Source organism: Pleurodeles waltl, chromosome 4_2 (assembly GCF_031143425.1).
Source record: "Pleurodeles waltl isolate 20211129_DDA chromosome 4_2, aPleWal1.hap1.20221129, whole genome shotgun sequence".
Taxonomy (NCBI): Eukaryota; Metazoa; Chordata; class Amphibia; order Caudata; family Salamandridae; genus Pleurodeles; species Pleurodeles waltl.
This window is the reverse complement of record NC_090443.1, coordinates 887,565,438-887,581,054: the sequence shown is the minus strand read 5'-3', so window position 1 is coordinate 887,581,054 and position 15,617 is coordinate 887,565,438. Positions and strand designations below refer to the sequence as shown.

The 15,617-nt window shown below is 41.5% G+C and overlaps 1 protein-coding gene across 1 annotated transcript in view; it reads left to right on the top strand.

The window, feature by feature from the left end:
* PRPF38A (pre-mRNA processing factor 38A) overlaps positions 1-15,617 on the top strand; it is a 94,460-nt gene that overhangs the window by 34,031 nt on the left and 44,812 nt on the right. Inside the window, exons 3-6 of the mRNA XM_069232669.1 lie at positions 4,681-4,802; positions 10,398-10,483; positions 14,153-14,263; positions 15,479-15,591. Of these exons, the coding sequence (XP_069088770.1) occupies positions 4,681-4,802; positions 10,398-10,483; positions 14,153-14,263; positions 15,479-15,591 (432 nt within the window). The remainder of the gene's footprint in view (positions 1-4,680; positions 4,803-10,397; positions 10,484-14,152; positions 14,264-15,478; positions 15,592-15,617) is intronic.

Sequence of the window (15,617 nt, the reverse complement as noted above, 5' to 3'; positions counted from 1 at the left end):
CTTTCTCTATGAAACTCCGGCTCTGACACAGAGGTCAACCTAGAGATGCAGAAAGTTTCGTTAGCGCAGTGTGTGAGTACTGCAGCCTCTGCCCCATTCCTCCTCCCGGGCCAACCCAAAAATATTTGGCACTGACAGTTCCACCTGGCATCCCTGGTCCGCCTCTGCTTCCCAGCCATGGTTGAACCCGGAAAACTAATTTGGATGCCCTACCCTCAGGCCCAGAGTCCAAAGGATATACCAAAGCTAGGCCTTTGGCATTGACCTCTTCGGACCGAGAGCAGTCCTCGGCACCGAATCTCAGTAGTTGACTCCCTCCACCTTGTTGTGATGCAGCCTCACACATCGAAGCGGAAATCCTTGGTTCTAAAACCTTTGGAGCCGAAAGACACTAAAGCTTCATCAACTTCCACATCTACCATTGCCTCTATGTTAAAATAGCTGAACATTTGGCAACGAAAAGTCCAAGTAAAATCTGGTAGGATTATTGCTAGCCCTTCCTCTCTTCCACCTCTAAAGAGGAAATTGACATTTGAAGAGGCACTGGATGTACCCTTTCCTTCCAGGAAGAAAACCAGGGGCAAGGCCACCATCCCTGCTTTGCCTCCAGTTCCTTCTACATATCCCCTTCCACCACCTTCACCACCACCCTCTTGTTCTCCTCAACCATTATCACCACCCCATGATCCCTTTGACATTTCACCTAAGGGCTCAACAAAATCTGACACTGGTGAGTTGGGGGGGGGGGACCGAGAAGGGGATTCTGACCCGTGGGACAAGTAGGACACAGATCCCAAATGATCTCGATCTGTACCCAGCTCGTCCTTCCCCACCTGAGGATGCAACCTGCTACCAGGAGGTCATTGCGAGAGCGACAGCTTTCCATAATGTAGAGCTACACAAGGAACCCCTAGAACACAATTTCCTTTTTGTCACCCTAGCTACTACACACAGGGACACATAATATCTCCCCATGTTAAAAGACATGATGAGTCAGGCAGAGGATATCTTTAATGATCCTTTAGGTCGGGCTCATCACTCCTAGAGTGGATAAGAAATATAAGGCAGCACCATCTGCACCTATATTCATTCGGGGCCCATTGCCACTAGATTCCATTGTCACCCCTACAGCAGGCAAGAGGGCCGTTTCCCAAGCTACTGGGGATACACCTTTGCCAGAGAAAGAAATTAAGTGCATAGATGCTGCAGGAAAGAGATTGGCAGCTCGGGCTGCCAACCATTGGTTTATCTTCGATTCTCAGGCCCTCTTGGTATGCTATGACAGAGCCCACTGGGACAAAATAGAGGAGCTCCTCCAGTGCTTCCCGGAAGAACCTAGAAAATGTGGCTAACAGATTGTTGCAGAGGAGCAAACCATTACAGTGCCTCTATTCCCTGCACCCTTGATGCAGCGGATAGCACAGCTCGGGGAATCAATAGGAGTATTGTCCTTAGACTTCACACTAGGAGTTCTGGTTTTAAGCAAGAAGTCCCAACAGGCTGTTCTCAACATGCCTTTCGACAAGGAACATCTCTTTGGTCCACAGGTAGGTTCTAGCTTAGAAAAAAAACACAGGAACTGCCAAAGCTATGGGAGCATTTCAAACTACTACGAGGGGCACTTTTCTATTGCCAAAGTTACAGGGGTATCTACAAGTTCCCCTCTACAGAGGCATCCACCTCACAGCAGTAGCAGCCTTAGATTTTGTACACCAAGGGCTACTACAGAGCCTCATTCAGAAGCAACAATAACAAGGGTAGGGGTAAGGGGGCCTCCTATCGCGGTACTGCATCCTCTGCCAAACATTGACTACCTTATGCTCCCCGATCACACACCTGTAAGGGGGAGGCAACCCACTCTGGGATATTAGCACCACAGATAAATGGGAGTTAGCCATTATCCAGCATGGGTGTTGCTGGAGCTCAATACCACACCACCCAACATTCCACCACGCACTCATAGACTAATGCAGGAACATCAAACACTACTCAAACAGGTAGTCAAAACCCTTCCCCTCAAATGGGCCATGGAACCCATTCCTCAACAACAGGGCTCAGGGGTATACTCTCTCTACTTCCTAATCCCCAAAAAGGATGGGTCATTAGGGCCAGTCTTTGATCTCAGGCCTTTAAACAAATATATACTTTCAGAGCGCTTCCATATGTTCACCTCCCAGAATGTCCTTCCACTGCTCCAGTAAGGCGACTTCATGCAACACTAGACTTCAATGACGCCTACTTCCACATACCAATACACCCAGCCCATTGCAAATACTTAGTCATAGTGGGCAATTATTACCAGTTCAATGTACTTCCATTCGGGGTGACCACTTCACCTTGCATGTTCACCAAATATCTACCAGTAGTTGCAGCTCATTTTGACAGATAAAATATCCATGTGTTTCCTTACATAGACGACTGGCTCATCAAAGCCAGCGCTCATCATTAGTGCCAACAACACACTCCGATGACAGTAGACCTCCTTCACAGTTTAGCCTTTACTGTCAACATCTCCAAGTTTCACCTGCACCCACAATAGATTCAACCATATTTTGGAGCAATCCTAGACACAGAGTTAGGATTAGCTACACCAATCATGTGAATTCAAACCTTTCTGGCAACACTGCCCCAGTTTCAGACAAACCACCAACTCACAGTGAGGATGTTTTTTGTCTACTAGGGATGATGGCTTCATGCATTGCCATAGTTCCCCATGCAAGACTACACATGTCCCTTCTAGGAATATCTAGCTCATCAGAGGTCTTAGTCGCAGGGTCAGCTAGAAGATCTAGTTTAGATAATCCGCCACACTCACCATTTTGTGCAATGAAGGAACACCAACAATCTGTTGAAAGGGCGGCCTTTTCTCAACCCTGTACCCCACATTATTCTCACAATGGATGCATCCGCGATAAGATGGGGTGCACACATGCAAGACCTAACAGTTCAAGGTCACTGGGATGCCAAACACCAGAATCTCCACATCAGCTGCCTAACATTGAAAGCATTCCTTGGTCAACTTGTTCACAAGGTTGTCTTAGTCCGAACATATTATGACAGCCATGTATTACCTACCGAAACAAGGAGAAACTCGATCACTTCGGTCCCAGACCATTTGAAAGTGGGCTCTATATTACAACATTCACTTGTTACCGGAATATGTTCCCGGGAACAGACAACAACTTTGCAGACCTGTTCAGCAGGATGCAGCAACAAATCAACAAGCGGGAACTCCACCCACAAGTCCTCCAGTCACACTTCCAAAAGTGGAGGTTCCCTCAGATAGACCTTTTCACCACAGCAGAAAATGCTAAATGCCCAAACTTTGCCTCCAGGTTTCCACACCCATTTTCCAAAGGCAATGCACTATGGATGAGTTGGTCGGGATATTTGCCTACGCATTTCCAGCTCTCTTTCTCCTTCCATTTCTGGTCTCTTACAATGATGCTGACAACTCCCACTTGGACCCGTAAATCCTGGTTCACAACACTACTAGGTCTCTCAGTAGTTCCCCAACAGGCCGGACCTTCAGACTCCAAATCAAGGACAAATCAGACACCCAGACCCCAAAACTCTCAACCTAGCAATTTGGCTCCCAAGGTCATAGTTTGGCTACCTTAACAGGCCACAAGAATGTTTGGACATTCTTAAAGAAGCATGCAAATCCACCACTAAAGCATGTTATGCAGCTAAATGTAAAAAATTTATTTGCTATTGTCATTTAAAACTGGTTGACCCTTTTAAAGGCACAGTGCAAATCAATGTCTGCCACTTACTCCACTTACAGAAGGCAATCTTAAGTTGCACTTCTATATGTTTCATTTTGCTGCAATAGTTGCTTAACTATAAAATAGGCAGCACTTTTCTCTTTTCAACGTTCTGGTCATCAAAGCCTTCATGGAAGGGCTTAAGCGAAAGAGATATCACGAGCAGCATGAAAAGGAAGGCAGGATAAGTAATGTAAATATTGGTGGATTCAAATCACCAAAACAGTCCCCAAAAGAAATAAGAATACATACTAGATTAAGAACAGCAGTTTCATAAAACATTTGAGACTGAGATGAGGAACAGAGTTGTGACACTTTGGACGGAGCTATCAGGAGCAGACAGTAAGGGCAATGTTGTAAATTGATCTCTTGTGCAGATCAAAGCAAGCACGTGACTGGAGGTATGAAGGATGCAACAAGTAACATTACATGAGAGATTAATTCTCTACTGGGCTGAACCAAGGTGCAGTTGGCAAAGTTTCAAGCCAGTGACTTGGAAGGGGCCAGTGGTTGAAAGGGGTGGATGCAAACCCACTGTGCTTATGTTATAAGCAATAAGCCTGTTTGACAGGAGTTCTGTCAAAACCCAGATATAATTTGTAGACCCTGTTGATCATTTTTTTTTAAAACAATAAAAATAAATGTATACATATACATACATACATTCATTCATACACACACTTACTCTCTCTTCTCTCTTTCATTACCCGTAGGAAATGTAATGACATCTTTGCCCAGTGCCAAATAAGGTTTTTTTCATGTTGAAGGACGGCATTAGGAAAATTACAGAAGCACAGACTATGCCCAGTACTCTTTGCATATTTATAAATGTACCCTCTTGTCCAGTGTCTGTTAAGTGTAAGTAACTATCTGTTCTATAGGTGTGTATTTTATTTTTCAACATTTCTTACAGGTATGTCCGAGCTTTGGGAGCACTCTATATGAGGCTAACAGGAACAGCCACTGATTGTTACAAATATCTTGAACCACTGTATAACGATTATCGTAAAGTAAAAACACAGAACCGGAATGGAGGTAAATGTTTCTGTTTTGTCTTATTTATGAATTTGAAAAAAGCTCAAGACCGCATATGAGCTGGTGTACTTATGAATCTATTTGAAACTCTAATTCTAAAGGAAAGTTTTCATTTTTTAAAGTTAAGATAAGAGCAGAAGGAATCTGTGATATCTCCACAATAGTATGTTTCTAGTCCACACGTGGGCTCCTGAATATTGGCTTGCCTGTTAGCCTCATTTTTGCCATCAGCCTGTTCTAGACCCACATCTGGATCGCTCAGATCATAATAATATTTAGCTCAAATCAATACCTTCGCCATCCACAACCTAGCTTCCTCTCCTCTTACTCATTGACTTTATGCTTGTCTTTGAACATGGTCGGCACTCTGCTACCTTTTGGTTAGGGTCACACTATAGACCTACCGTATACATTCATACATACACACATGCTTACTAATTCTAATTCCTTCGTTGACAGCATGGATGTCCTTTGCTTTGCACAACTTTTTTATGCTCTGATTTGTATGAAAGGGCACCCTCATAAGCTGTTGCTCATAACCAAAGTTTAACACCTGCCAGACTAACTCTACAGTTTGGTCTGAACAATAATGATTTGTTTCTTCATCCACCCTATTGTTGCCACTGATTCATTTACTGCATGGAACTTTTTTTGTTCCATAGGGATTGTCCCTTCCTTGCTGATCCCAAACCAATCATAGACTGCTCATACCTGTGCAACTTCCACCCTTGCCACTCTAGAAACGTTTGTTCTTCCAAGGAAAATTAGATTTGCACCTGAAACTCCTGGCCAAATGGTTCATTCCTGGGGTTTCCCAACCCTTGATTTTATGCTGCTCCTTTGAAGGACTATGGCACAAATACCACTTCCCCTCATCCGAGATTCTACAAGGCACGCATTAGAATTTTAAACAATGTCTGCAAGGAAGCACTTCCCTCCAAAACTGTTGCAGTGTCTTAACCACACACTCCAACCCAGCATTATGAATTCCTTCTGTAACTGTTTCTGCAAAGAACCTTTCCCATTCTTCATACATAAGGAAACACTAATCAGCATTATGTCTTTCTCCTGTGCTTCTTCAGTCACTTTTGTGCCTAAAAGTCCTGTGTGTGCAGTCTTGCATCCTATTTGAAGCCTTTAATTCTATCAAAGGAGCAAAAATGCACAAGAAAACAGAGACAGAAACTGCATAACCAATGTGAGACTCCCCCACTACAATCTTTTTATGTACAGTGTCCCCATTTCACACTATTAACTGTACATTCTCAAGGGCACAGGAATTCACACCAGATGTGTATTCCAAAGATTGGGTCAATATGATAGCAGTGAAAGGCATCCACAATGGGCCTACCACCTGTGGGAGATGGTAGAACGTTATGGTGGCATACATTGCTGCCTTATGACAGCAGAGAACAGGTTTCACATCTGTCCACCGTGTAACAACATTAGCTATCCTCCCTGGGCAGCTCCCCTCTCAAGCCCCTGTGAAGGCAGAAAGGAGTCCTGTATATTCTTAGGTCTCGATTTAACAAGCATCAAGGTCCAATATGTCCCCTATTGTTCTTGGCAGCATGAAGCATCCTTCAGCCAGCATTGAACATTAGAAGCAGGGACGGCTTCTCCATTAGAGCAGAGGAGCGCCACTTCTCTGGCAAAAATGCCCCCAGACCCTACCCAAGATGATAAATAAAATGGTAATTAAGTTCATTTATTACCATTTAATTTTTCATCACCTGTCCCGAACTGAGTGTCGGGGCGGGGCGGGGCGGGGCTAGCTGAGTGCCAGTAGCAAGGAGGAGTGGTGGGTTGCCTGTTCACTTGTTTACAGTGAATATGTCTCTTTGGCAGGCTGTCTTGAGACGGCCAACAATGCATTCATACTTAAAATCTCTCAACCCAAATGTCTTGGACTGCTGGGCTGAGAGCAAGAACACACCTCCAGTGCCCTCGGGTGCGCCAAGAGAGGCCACTCCCCACAATCCTGGTGCTGCTCTTATGCTGGCAGACAACATGAGAGCAGCACCAGAATTGGTTAAGGAGATTGGATGGGGCCTGCGATGCAGCCTGGAGCAAAAAAGGAAACCAGAGCGAGGAGGACATGTCTGTCAGCAAGTTGAAAGCAGGGTAAGTTATTTTTTATTTTATGATCCCCCTCCTTTCATGTAGTGCACATGTGTGCATGCACCCACCCCCACCCATTTTCCCTCCCCATTACTCTTGGTAGTTGCCAGCCATCCCTGAGTAGGAGACAACCTTCTTCCTCAGTGCATCACTGCTCTCAGTTTAGCAAATAGCAGCAGCATTGCTGCAAGCTTACGGACACTATGTAGGACATTTTTGACAAACCCTAGGAGGTCCATCGTATGTTTTTTTGGGAACAATCAAATCGCATATCTACTCAATACATATGTGTACATTTGTCCAAAACGTAGCCAACCCCAGACACAGCCACGCTAGATGTAAGAAGTTTGCACCTTCAGCGCCACACCTTGTGAAGTAAGAGCTATCTAATAGCCCCATGTTATGCTGTTGAGCAGGTGTGCCACAAATTTGATATAGGTATTCAATATGTATTAAGCACAGTCTTTAATTGTGGACAGGACGCTTGTCTGGGCCCAGCAAAACCTGCACTGTTTATCAGATACTTGAGTAGGTACTGTGGATCCCTCCATTGATGCCTGTCCACCTATGTTTTTCTAGGAGTGTGCACCTCTTCTCCAACAGATTGTCACTTCATCAAGGTCTCCATCTCCTCAAGGTGTTTTCCCATTTTTCAGCATGGAGTCTGTTAATACTTAGTCCTTGTTAACATGTGAATGTTTATTGATAATTGTGTATTTGGCTGAGTTCCAAAACTCTGGCTATTTTCAAACTGTTTTGTTGAATGATATTCTTTGATTGCTGTCCTCTAACCAACATCACTTTAAAGCCCTACTACAATTCAGTTCACATTACAAATCCTGACACTGGGTAGTTATTTAAACTTCTCTCCCCCTTCAACATTTGCCTACATGGTTTCCCTTTTTCATCCTTTACTCATGCTGCAAATATCATGGCATGACTCAATCCCCGGTATTCACATTGTCCCTAATGTTTTATTCATGAAACAATGGCATCCAACCCTCGGTGAGGATAGATAAACACCCTGATTTCAACTTCAATAGTTCCCATCGGGTCAGGACACTGACCCCCAGCAGTTTAAATAAAAAATAGGCTGTCATTTGCCAGAACTGTGAACTCTCAGTTGGCTCCCAAATAAATTCAGTGATCACCTCTTTTTCTTCCAGCTTTAAACCTGATCTAGATATCACCTTTTTGGATGCTAATGTGAACTTATTGACTTTGCCAGTTTTTTTTGCCGATGCTGTTCAGCATCAGTAGAAAGAAGAGGATAAATATTTTTGCCAATGCTGTGCTGCATCAGCCAAAATTTAAAAAAAAAAAAAAAAAAACTGTTGACTCGTATGCATCATGACATGGCCGACATGTTTTTTAATTTACCGACCCAAGATGGCGGATGACCACTCTGAAGCAGTAAATAAAAAAAAATAGGTTATGTGTAAGTATGTGAAAGCATTGTTTGAAAAAAAAAAAAAAGAGGGGCCTGGCAACAGATTGCAGTTTCCAGGCCCTCCTAAAAAGAAGTAAAGGTGGGTGTTAAAAATTGAATGTTCTGAGCATCAGCAGCTGATGGTGGGTTTAAACTGGTGGTGGTGGTTGGGGTGGGGGAGAAACGTGCAGTCATCCAGGAGAGGAATGGTGATTATGAGAGCAATGAGAAACTTGTGGGTAGGGAGGGTTTTGAAAACAAAAATTAAACACCAGATAGGGGAAGCATTTGCCAAGCTGGTGGGGGGAGGGGGGGGGGGGTTGGGGCAGTAACAACATGGAAAACGCAGGAGGATTTGAGAGTGGAAGCAGCACATGAGGGAGAGAGCAAGAAAACACATGTACTTGTATGGACTGGTGAAATAAAAAGAAAATTGTACTTTCATGAACAGAAGCTGTGGACTGATATATCATCCTGTCAAAATGATGGTAAAGAAGCTGTTCTTCAGAGGAGGGACAACACAAGATGATAAAGAAAAGTCATCCAATAAGAAACAAGCAATGGAGAGTGACAAGAAAGCTAACTAATGGTAATAGGTGGGCTTACCCAGAGCCAGCTGTATGGTTTCAATAGGGTCCTGAAGAAGTCTTTTGACAACACACAGCTAAAAGGTGTCTGTAGGCAACATTGGAAGTCAAAAGTTATAAACGCCAAAGTTATCAACTGGCTGAGTTTATCACGGAGGACGGCTACAGTTACTTCTTGTGTAGGTTTCCAGTGGCATTCTATAAAATTGCTGCACCTATTGACTTACTTTTCTTCTAGGGTTCCTCTTTTTATCTCGTGCGGTGACTTCAATCTAAGCCTAGAAATATTTTATTTTCATAAGTGTGAGATATGCTGTTTGTAGTCTCTGACTGGGGGCTATTGAGGCTTCTGACAATAATGTATTTTTAGTGAAATTGATTTTATGATGTAAACTGCAGTTAAATGAAATTATTAACAGGTTTTTCATCTCTACTGTTTTGTAATATGTTAAATTGAATCATTAAAATAGTTTCTCATTATAGTGATATTATGCAGTGCTGTAGGGTGTGTGTTAAAATGATAGTTGGCAGTGGAGAGAGATCTTACTCATTTTGAAAACGTCTTTGGAAGCAGGCAGTATGTTCCGTTTTAAACGTTTTAACATTATTTTCTGTGACACTTGTACACGGCTGAATGGTGAACGTCTCTGGCTCCGTCTACATTTGCCACATAGTGATTTATAATGCTGTTTGGGTGTATGAGGATGCATTTGCATTTCCGCATAGTTTTAGAATCTTTAATTACTCTTTTTGAGGCAGCACAGTGTTTTTGCCACCACTTGAAATTGCATTAGCAGTGATTGGTTGTGTATGTGCTTTACGGTTAGCAGTGAAGGAGCATACACACATTTTAGCAAGCATTGAAGAGGGTTATTCCAGTGGAGGACAACAGTGTGATAGTGTGCGCTGTCTGGGTTTCTAAAGCCATGCTTTGTAGTCAGGCATAGAACGAGCATTTTATGCTCTAGTCTGAGCATCCATGCTTTGCCATTTTAAGTGAAAATCATCTAACTTGTCATATGATCCAGTTATGATTTCCTCTGGTGCTGTCATACCTAGTTTAACATCTCACAGTGCTTGAGCTTTATCCATACAGAGGAAAACGCATGTTTTTACTATTGTGTTCATTTTCCACAAATAAGAAATTAACCTCTTTTTGCATTTATCTGAGTTTTTGAGAGCAAAGATAAAACCCTGTTATATCTAACATTGCCATATTAGAGCCAGATAAATACAGAGTGAAATTGACAATTTAAATCAGGCATGGTACAGTCTTTCATATGTACTTGGCCTTACTGATGTGCAGAATATGGGAAAATAAACAAATCTTGTAACTTAGCTACTCTGGTTGTCTTCATCAACATGGTTTATGAATACCTTGTCTTAATGTCGACCATAACCAATAACTGTTATCCTTGGAGTAAAAGAAACCCGTTTTATCTCACTCTTTTCTTTCAGATTTTGAACTAATGCATGTAGATGAGTTTATTGATCAGCTTCTCCATAGTGAACGTGTTTGTGATATCATTTTACCACGCTTGCAGGTATGTATTTTATGGTTGCTAGGTATGTACACAATTGTTAGTAGTAGGTTGCTAAAGCACATGTATTCTTCTATTGTAAAAAAAAAAATGTTTCATGGTTCATGCACCCATTCTGTTAAGTAGTTCTCAAGCTACCACTGGCATACATTTTAAGCTTGCTTCCAAGAGAGGAACTCTTCTTCAGGATTTAAACATCTCAGTAGCAACCTAGGATTACCTAGATCCAGAGTTTTCGGATATTGTGGTTATTCCTACATCCATTTCCTTAACCGCTTTCAACTTTTCAAGTGTCCTACAGATTCCTCGAGGAAGAACTAGTGACTGCACCTCAGAAGTTACTTTGAGGCTTAAGAGGTGCACATTGTATCCAGTAGACACCTGCTATTCAGTGACAGGAAGCCCCATTGGGTAAATGTGAGCATCACAATACACGTTCTGTTATCCTTACTAGCTGCAATCCTGGAAAGCCATATTACTCCCTTCGCTGCGCATTGAATCCAGGAACACAGTTGTTTTTTTACTGCTGCAAACTATAACCACTTTCCAACCTCAAAAGCTGGCTCTCAGTATTGACATACTGGGCCTTTGAACTTGTGAGAGCTATTGGGTAGCTCTTCTCAAAGATCGTAGATTTCCTTTTACAAATCAGTCTCCAGCATGAGAGACATAATCAGAGATATTTGTGAGGATGCTTTGAACTTGTTCTCAAGACTCCAGGATCTATTCTAGTTAAGAGAGAGTTATTTAGCACTGTTAATGTTACTTTGTTTAACATTTATAATACCTTCGAGTTTAACAGTCTTCCAGTGAAAGAGGGGATTGACCACCTTGATGGTGACCTTACCTGTGCAGTGCCTTCTCTGTTGTTCATTTGTCCTGTTTGAGCAGTAAATGGTCAATGACTCAGTTTATACAAACCGCACCAATGTGTGTAGATTCACCGCAGCCCTTAATTTTTAGGCTGACTATACCCAGATCATTGTTTATTTTAACAATGTTCTAAGACTACTTTCAGACAGACTTTGATCTTGCATGTCTGCTGTGGCTCAGTGAATGCAGAAAAGTTCTCTGAAGCTAACCAGAGAGAGAAAAATAGAAGTCCTTCTTTTAAGAGGATTCTTATCGTAAGGTCTGCCAGTTGGTGACCAGCTGATCTAGGCACTATTTCAACTCCTTTTCCTGCTAAAAATCTTAGAATCATACTTGACATTAACCTATTTCCAAAAAACAAATTAACAAGGTTGCTTATTTTTGCTTTTACTATAGAAGGTGTCAGAACTTGGACAGATATGAGCAGTCCAACTATGCCCAAAACGCCTGCTGTGGCAGAGTTCAAGGTACTGCAGCTAAGATCGAATTCACTGAAGCAAGGATGCCTTCATAATCTTGAACAGTAATAATGTCTTCTTCTGGGGAATATTCGGTAATGATATCTTGATCAAGACGCTACTAAGAAACCTTTTTGAAGAAATTTGATCTTAAAAATAATGTAGTGTGTCAGAGTTCGGGTACTGACAGTTGAATGTTATAGCATGAAAAGGTCTAGGAAGGAACGCTTGCAAAGAACATGTGCAGGACTGGAGGAGGCCTCAGGCAAATGTATTTGAGAAGAGGAAACTATGGCACTTCAGTAGGTACTGCTTTTCTGGAGTTCTCAAGTCCATTTTGTTGATAAACTGTTGTTGCCCTCACAAAGGCAGATCCAAACAAGATGGTATTGTTTGGCCTCACAACGCTGTTATAGGAAGGAGTCCAAGCTTTTTTCCAATGGAGTAAAATAGGTAAGCAAATCAAAACCACATAACATGAGGAGAGAACGAAGAGGAGAACTAGAAAGCAATGCTATTTTATTGTTCTGGGATGTAACAATGGGCTGCTTGTTTGGTAAGCCATCATTCTTTCTGTGATATTTCCTGTTATCTAACATAAGGATGCTGCACACGATTGTTGTTCACTTCCAGCTGGGCTGTTGCAAAACAGTCAAAGAAGCTACGACACTTATTGCCTTGATTACAGCAATTCCTTTTTCCAAGACTTAATTAGCCAGGTTTCAGCTTATTCATAATTCTGCTGCTAGATTCAGTCTATGTCTTCCGCCTTACACAGTCCTTCACTGGATGCTGCTGGCAAAAGGCAATGCATTTTGTGTCACCATGCACTTAAGTGAAAAGACCCTCTCTTCACCCGGGAAGGTATGTAATCTTGTGTTCCTGAGGCCCCTCTCCACTCCTCCACAGCCCATCTGATCATAGTCCCAAAAATTAGGGGAGCATGCTAAGGTGGACGATCCTTCACATATAGATTGGAATATATGGTGGAATTGTCTCTCTGTAACTGTTTGAGCTGAGGCTAATCATTATCATTTTCAGGAAAAATAAAAACCTGACTCTCTTCTCTGTTTCTTCATTGTAATTCCTCTGTGCCAGGATGCCCTAGAGAGTAGCATTGGGCTCTTCAAGTACGAAATATTAATATAGTACAGAGTGTACCTGGAACATAACAGTTGGGTGTTGCCTGTGGGCTTCTGTGTATGGATATACTCCCTACATTGATGACTGAAAAGCATGTTTTCATTCCTGCAGTAGCAGCCTGAATTGCTTTAATCCAGGCTTCAATAAGTCCATATCGAAAAAGGCCTTTTTGAGGTGATGAATACTCACTTCGTACTACCTTGGAGCCCACAGGAACTTGGTTCCTGGTGTGTAGAAGTGGGTTATCTTCAATTGTACCTTTGGGAGCATATTTGACATTTTCTTTAAAAGAAATCTTACTTTCTAATTCCCTTGTCCAGTTTTATTGTTTTGGTCTTATTTTAATTATTAAATTCTTTTTTTTCCGCAGAATTGTTTAAAACATTTACTAGTTGGTTTCTTGACTATGTTGGTTACGTGCTGCTGAAATACTGTATTCACTTCTCTCTGAGAACAAAGTATACTTCTTTGTGCCATAGCTATGAAGAGTAAGGTTATGGGATCTCATTAAAAACTGATTTACCGAACATGTCACTGGTGTACTACTTTGGTGGGAACTTTCTCCCGAAGTACTAATCCTGTCTCTTCCAGCACATTTATCTAATGTAATGATACCCCATTTGTCAAATTCATAAGGATGAAGAACTGGGTTTCCCACATGAATGTTCTTATCTGAAATGCAATTCTACAATTATTATACTTATCCAAGTGTTATTAAGGTACACTTCTAGTTCATCATAAAATGTAAACTAAACTAAAACGTGGTTCATCCACTCTTACTACCACAATTGACATTCATTGTTTTTCATATATTTTTCCTTCTTTCTTTCGGCATGACTCTCCCCAATCATGTTTGAAAAGTGGGTGAGGGTCTCTGTCCAAAATTGCTAAGCTGATTGGATTGTGGTGACTGTGCAGTGCTATTATTACAAAATGCTGGCTACAGCTGTTTAGTTTAAAATTATGAATCTATTTCACATGAACCATTAAACTGGTTTTGGGGTTGGGGGAATATTCACTGTAACAAGAGTAATATCTGGTGTTTCTAAGAATCTGCATCTTGAGCCAGGTGAATGCTCCTACTGAGCCAAATTGACTTCTTTTCTCACTCTTAACCTAGCAAAGGACAACTTGAGAAGCTCTATGATCAGCAAAATATCTCCACTGACATAGTATTTTTAACCATCTGTTCCTTTAGAAACGCTATGTCTTGGAAGAAGCAGAATTGCTGGACACTCGAGTCAGTGCTCTGGAAGAAGATATGGATGATGTAGAGTCCAGCGAGGAGGAGGAGGAAGAGGAGGAGAAGGTTGGTGATTTTGCCTAGAACATCTGTTTGAATAGTGGTTAGCCAAGATGTCTTTCATTAAGTAAATTCTCCTACAAATACAGGTGCCTGATCTTATTGTGTGACCCCTGTAACTGTAACTTGAGTCATACCAAATTCAGAGAAAAAAAAAAATGCTTTTTAGATACTGTTGACCTAACTTTAAACCTTTTTGCAGTCTCATGGTCTTTTCACTCCTAGACTTTATAGGACAACACTTTAGCGTTGTGTATGCACATTTACTTTTTATGTTTCTAGTTGTACGGCATAACCATAAAACAGTGTATTACTGGCCCACATTTTATTCTCTTACCAATTGCCTGGAGACTGCATGCAAGACATTCGAAGTTAATTTCAAGTTACCTAGTTATTTATGGCAATCTTTCAATGCAAGAAGTAAGGACATTGTTGAAAAAGTTCAATGCCTTTTTTATCTGACATAGAATGATAGTTTTACTGGACTGCAGAAACTAAATGTAAAGCTTTTGTTAGAATAAGAGCCTCCCACCGTTTCTGGTGATCTGTTGTGGCAATATAATTCTCCATGTGGCTTATTTTCATATCACTTACACAAGTTCCCTTCTATATTTATTTAAAGATTATTATGATGTGGTAATTCAAAAAAGTAATCACATTGCTTAATCACAATGACCTCATTTAATCTATAGTGCTAACTCCTGTTGGTTTAGGCAACTTTTTCGAGACTTCTCAGTTTTCCTATTTTAGCCTTACTCTTTCAGTGGAAAATATATATTTTTCATGACCATCTGGGCATCATACGTCTCTTGCTGTCACCTGGCAAACTGCTGTGGATCAGTTTTACCCGAGAAACTAAATGCAAACAAAAGCTGGGATTAATTTGTACTTCTTCAATTGAAAATCGTCTTGACTCCTCAAAAGTGAAAAATGCCTGCTGTCTGTCTAATCTAAGTTTCTTACTCCAGATGCTAACAGCTGTGGTGATCAGGGTTTTAAATTGTGTCATATGAACATAAATGCCACATTGGACCATGGCTGTTTTTGTAATCTTTTAAGTCTCTTGAAAACTGATGCTCATAGTGTGACCTGATACAGTGTTACTGCTGTAAAGATGTATTTTATCTGTATGTTACTATTTATTTAAGCATATAAATTGAATCTGTTTTAATGACAAGTTATTGTTTAATTGTAAGCTCATTTCATCTCCATGATTTTCAGCTTGACAGAGCTCCAACACCAGATTATCACAGACGAAGCTACAGAGACATGGACAGACCACGCCGATCTCCCTCACCTCGCTACAGGAGAAGCCGGAGCAGGTCACCAAGGAGGTAATGATCAAAATTAGTGCTCTTCT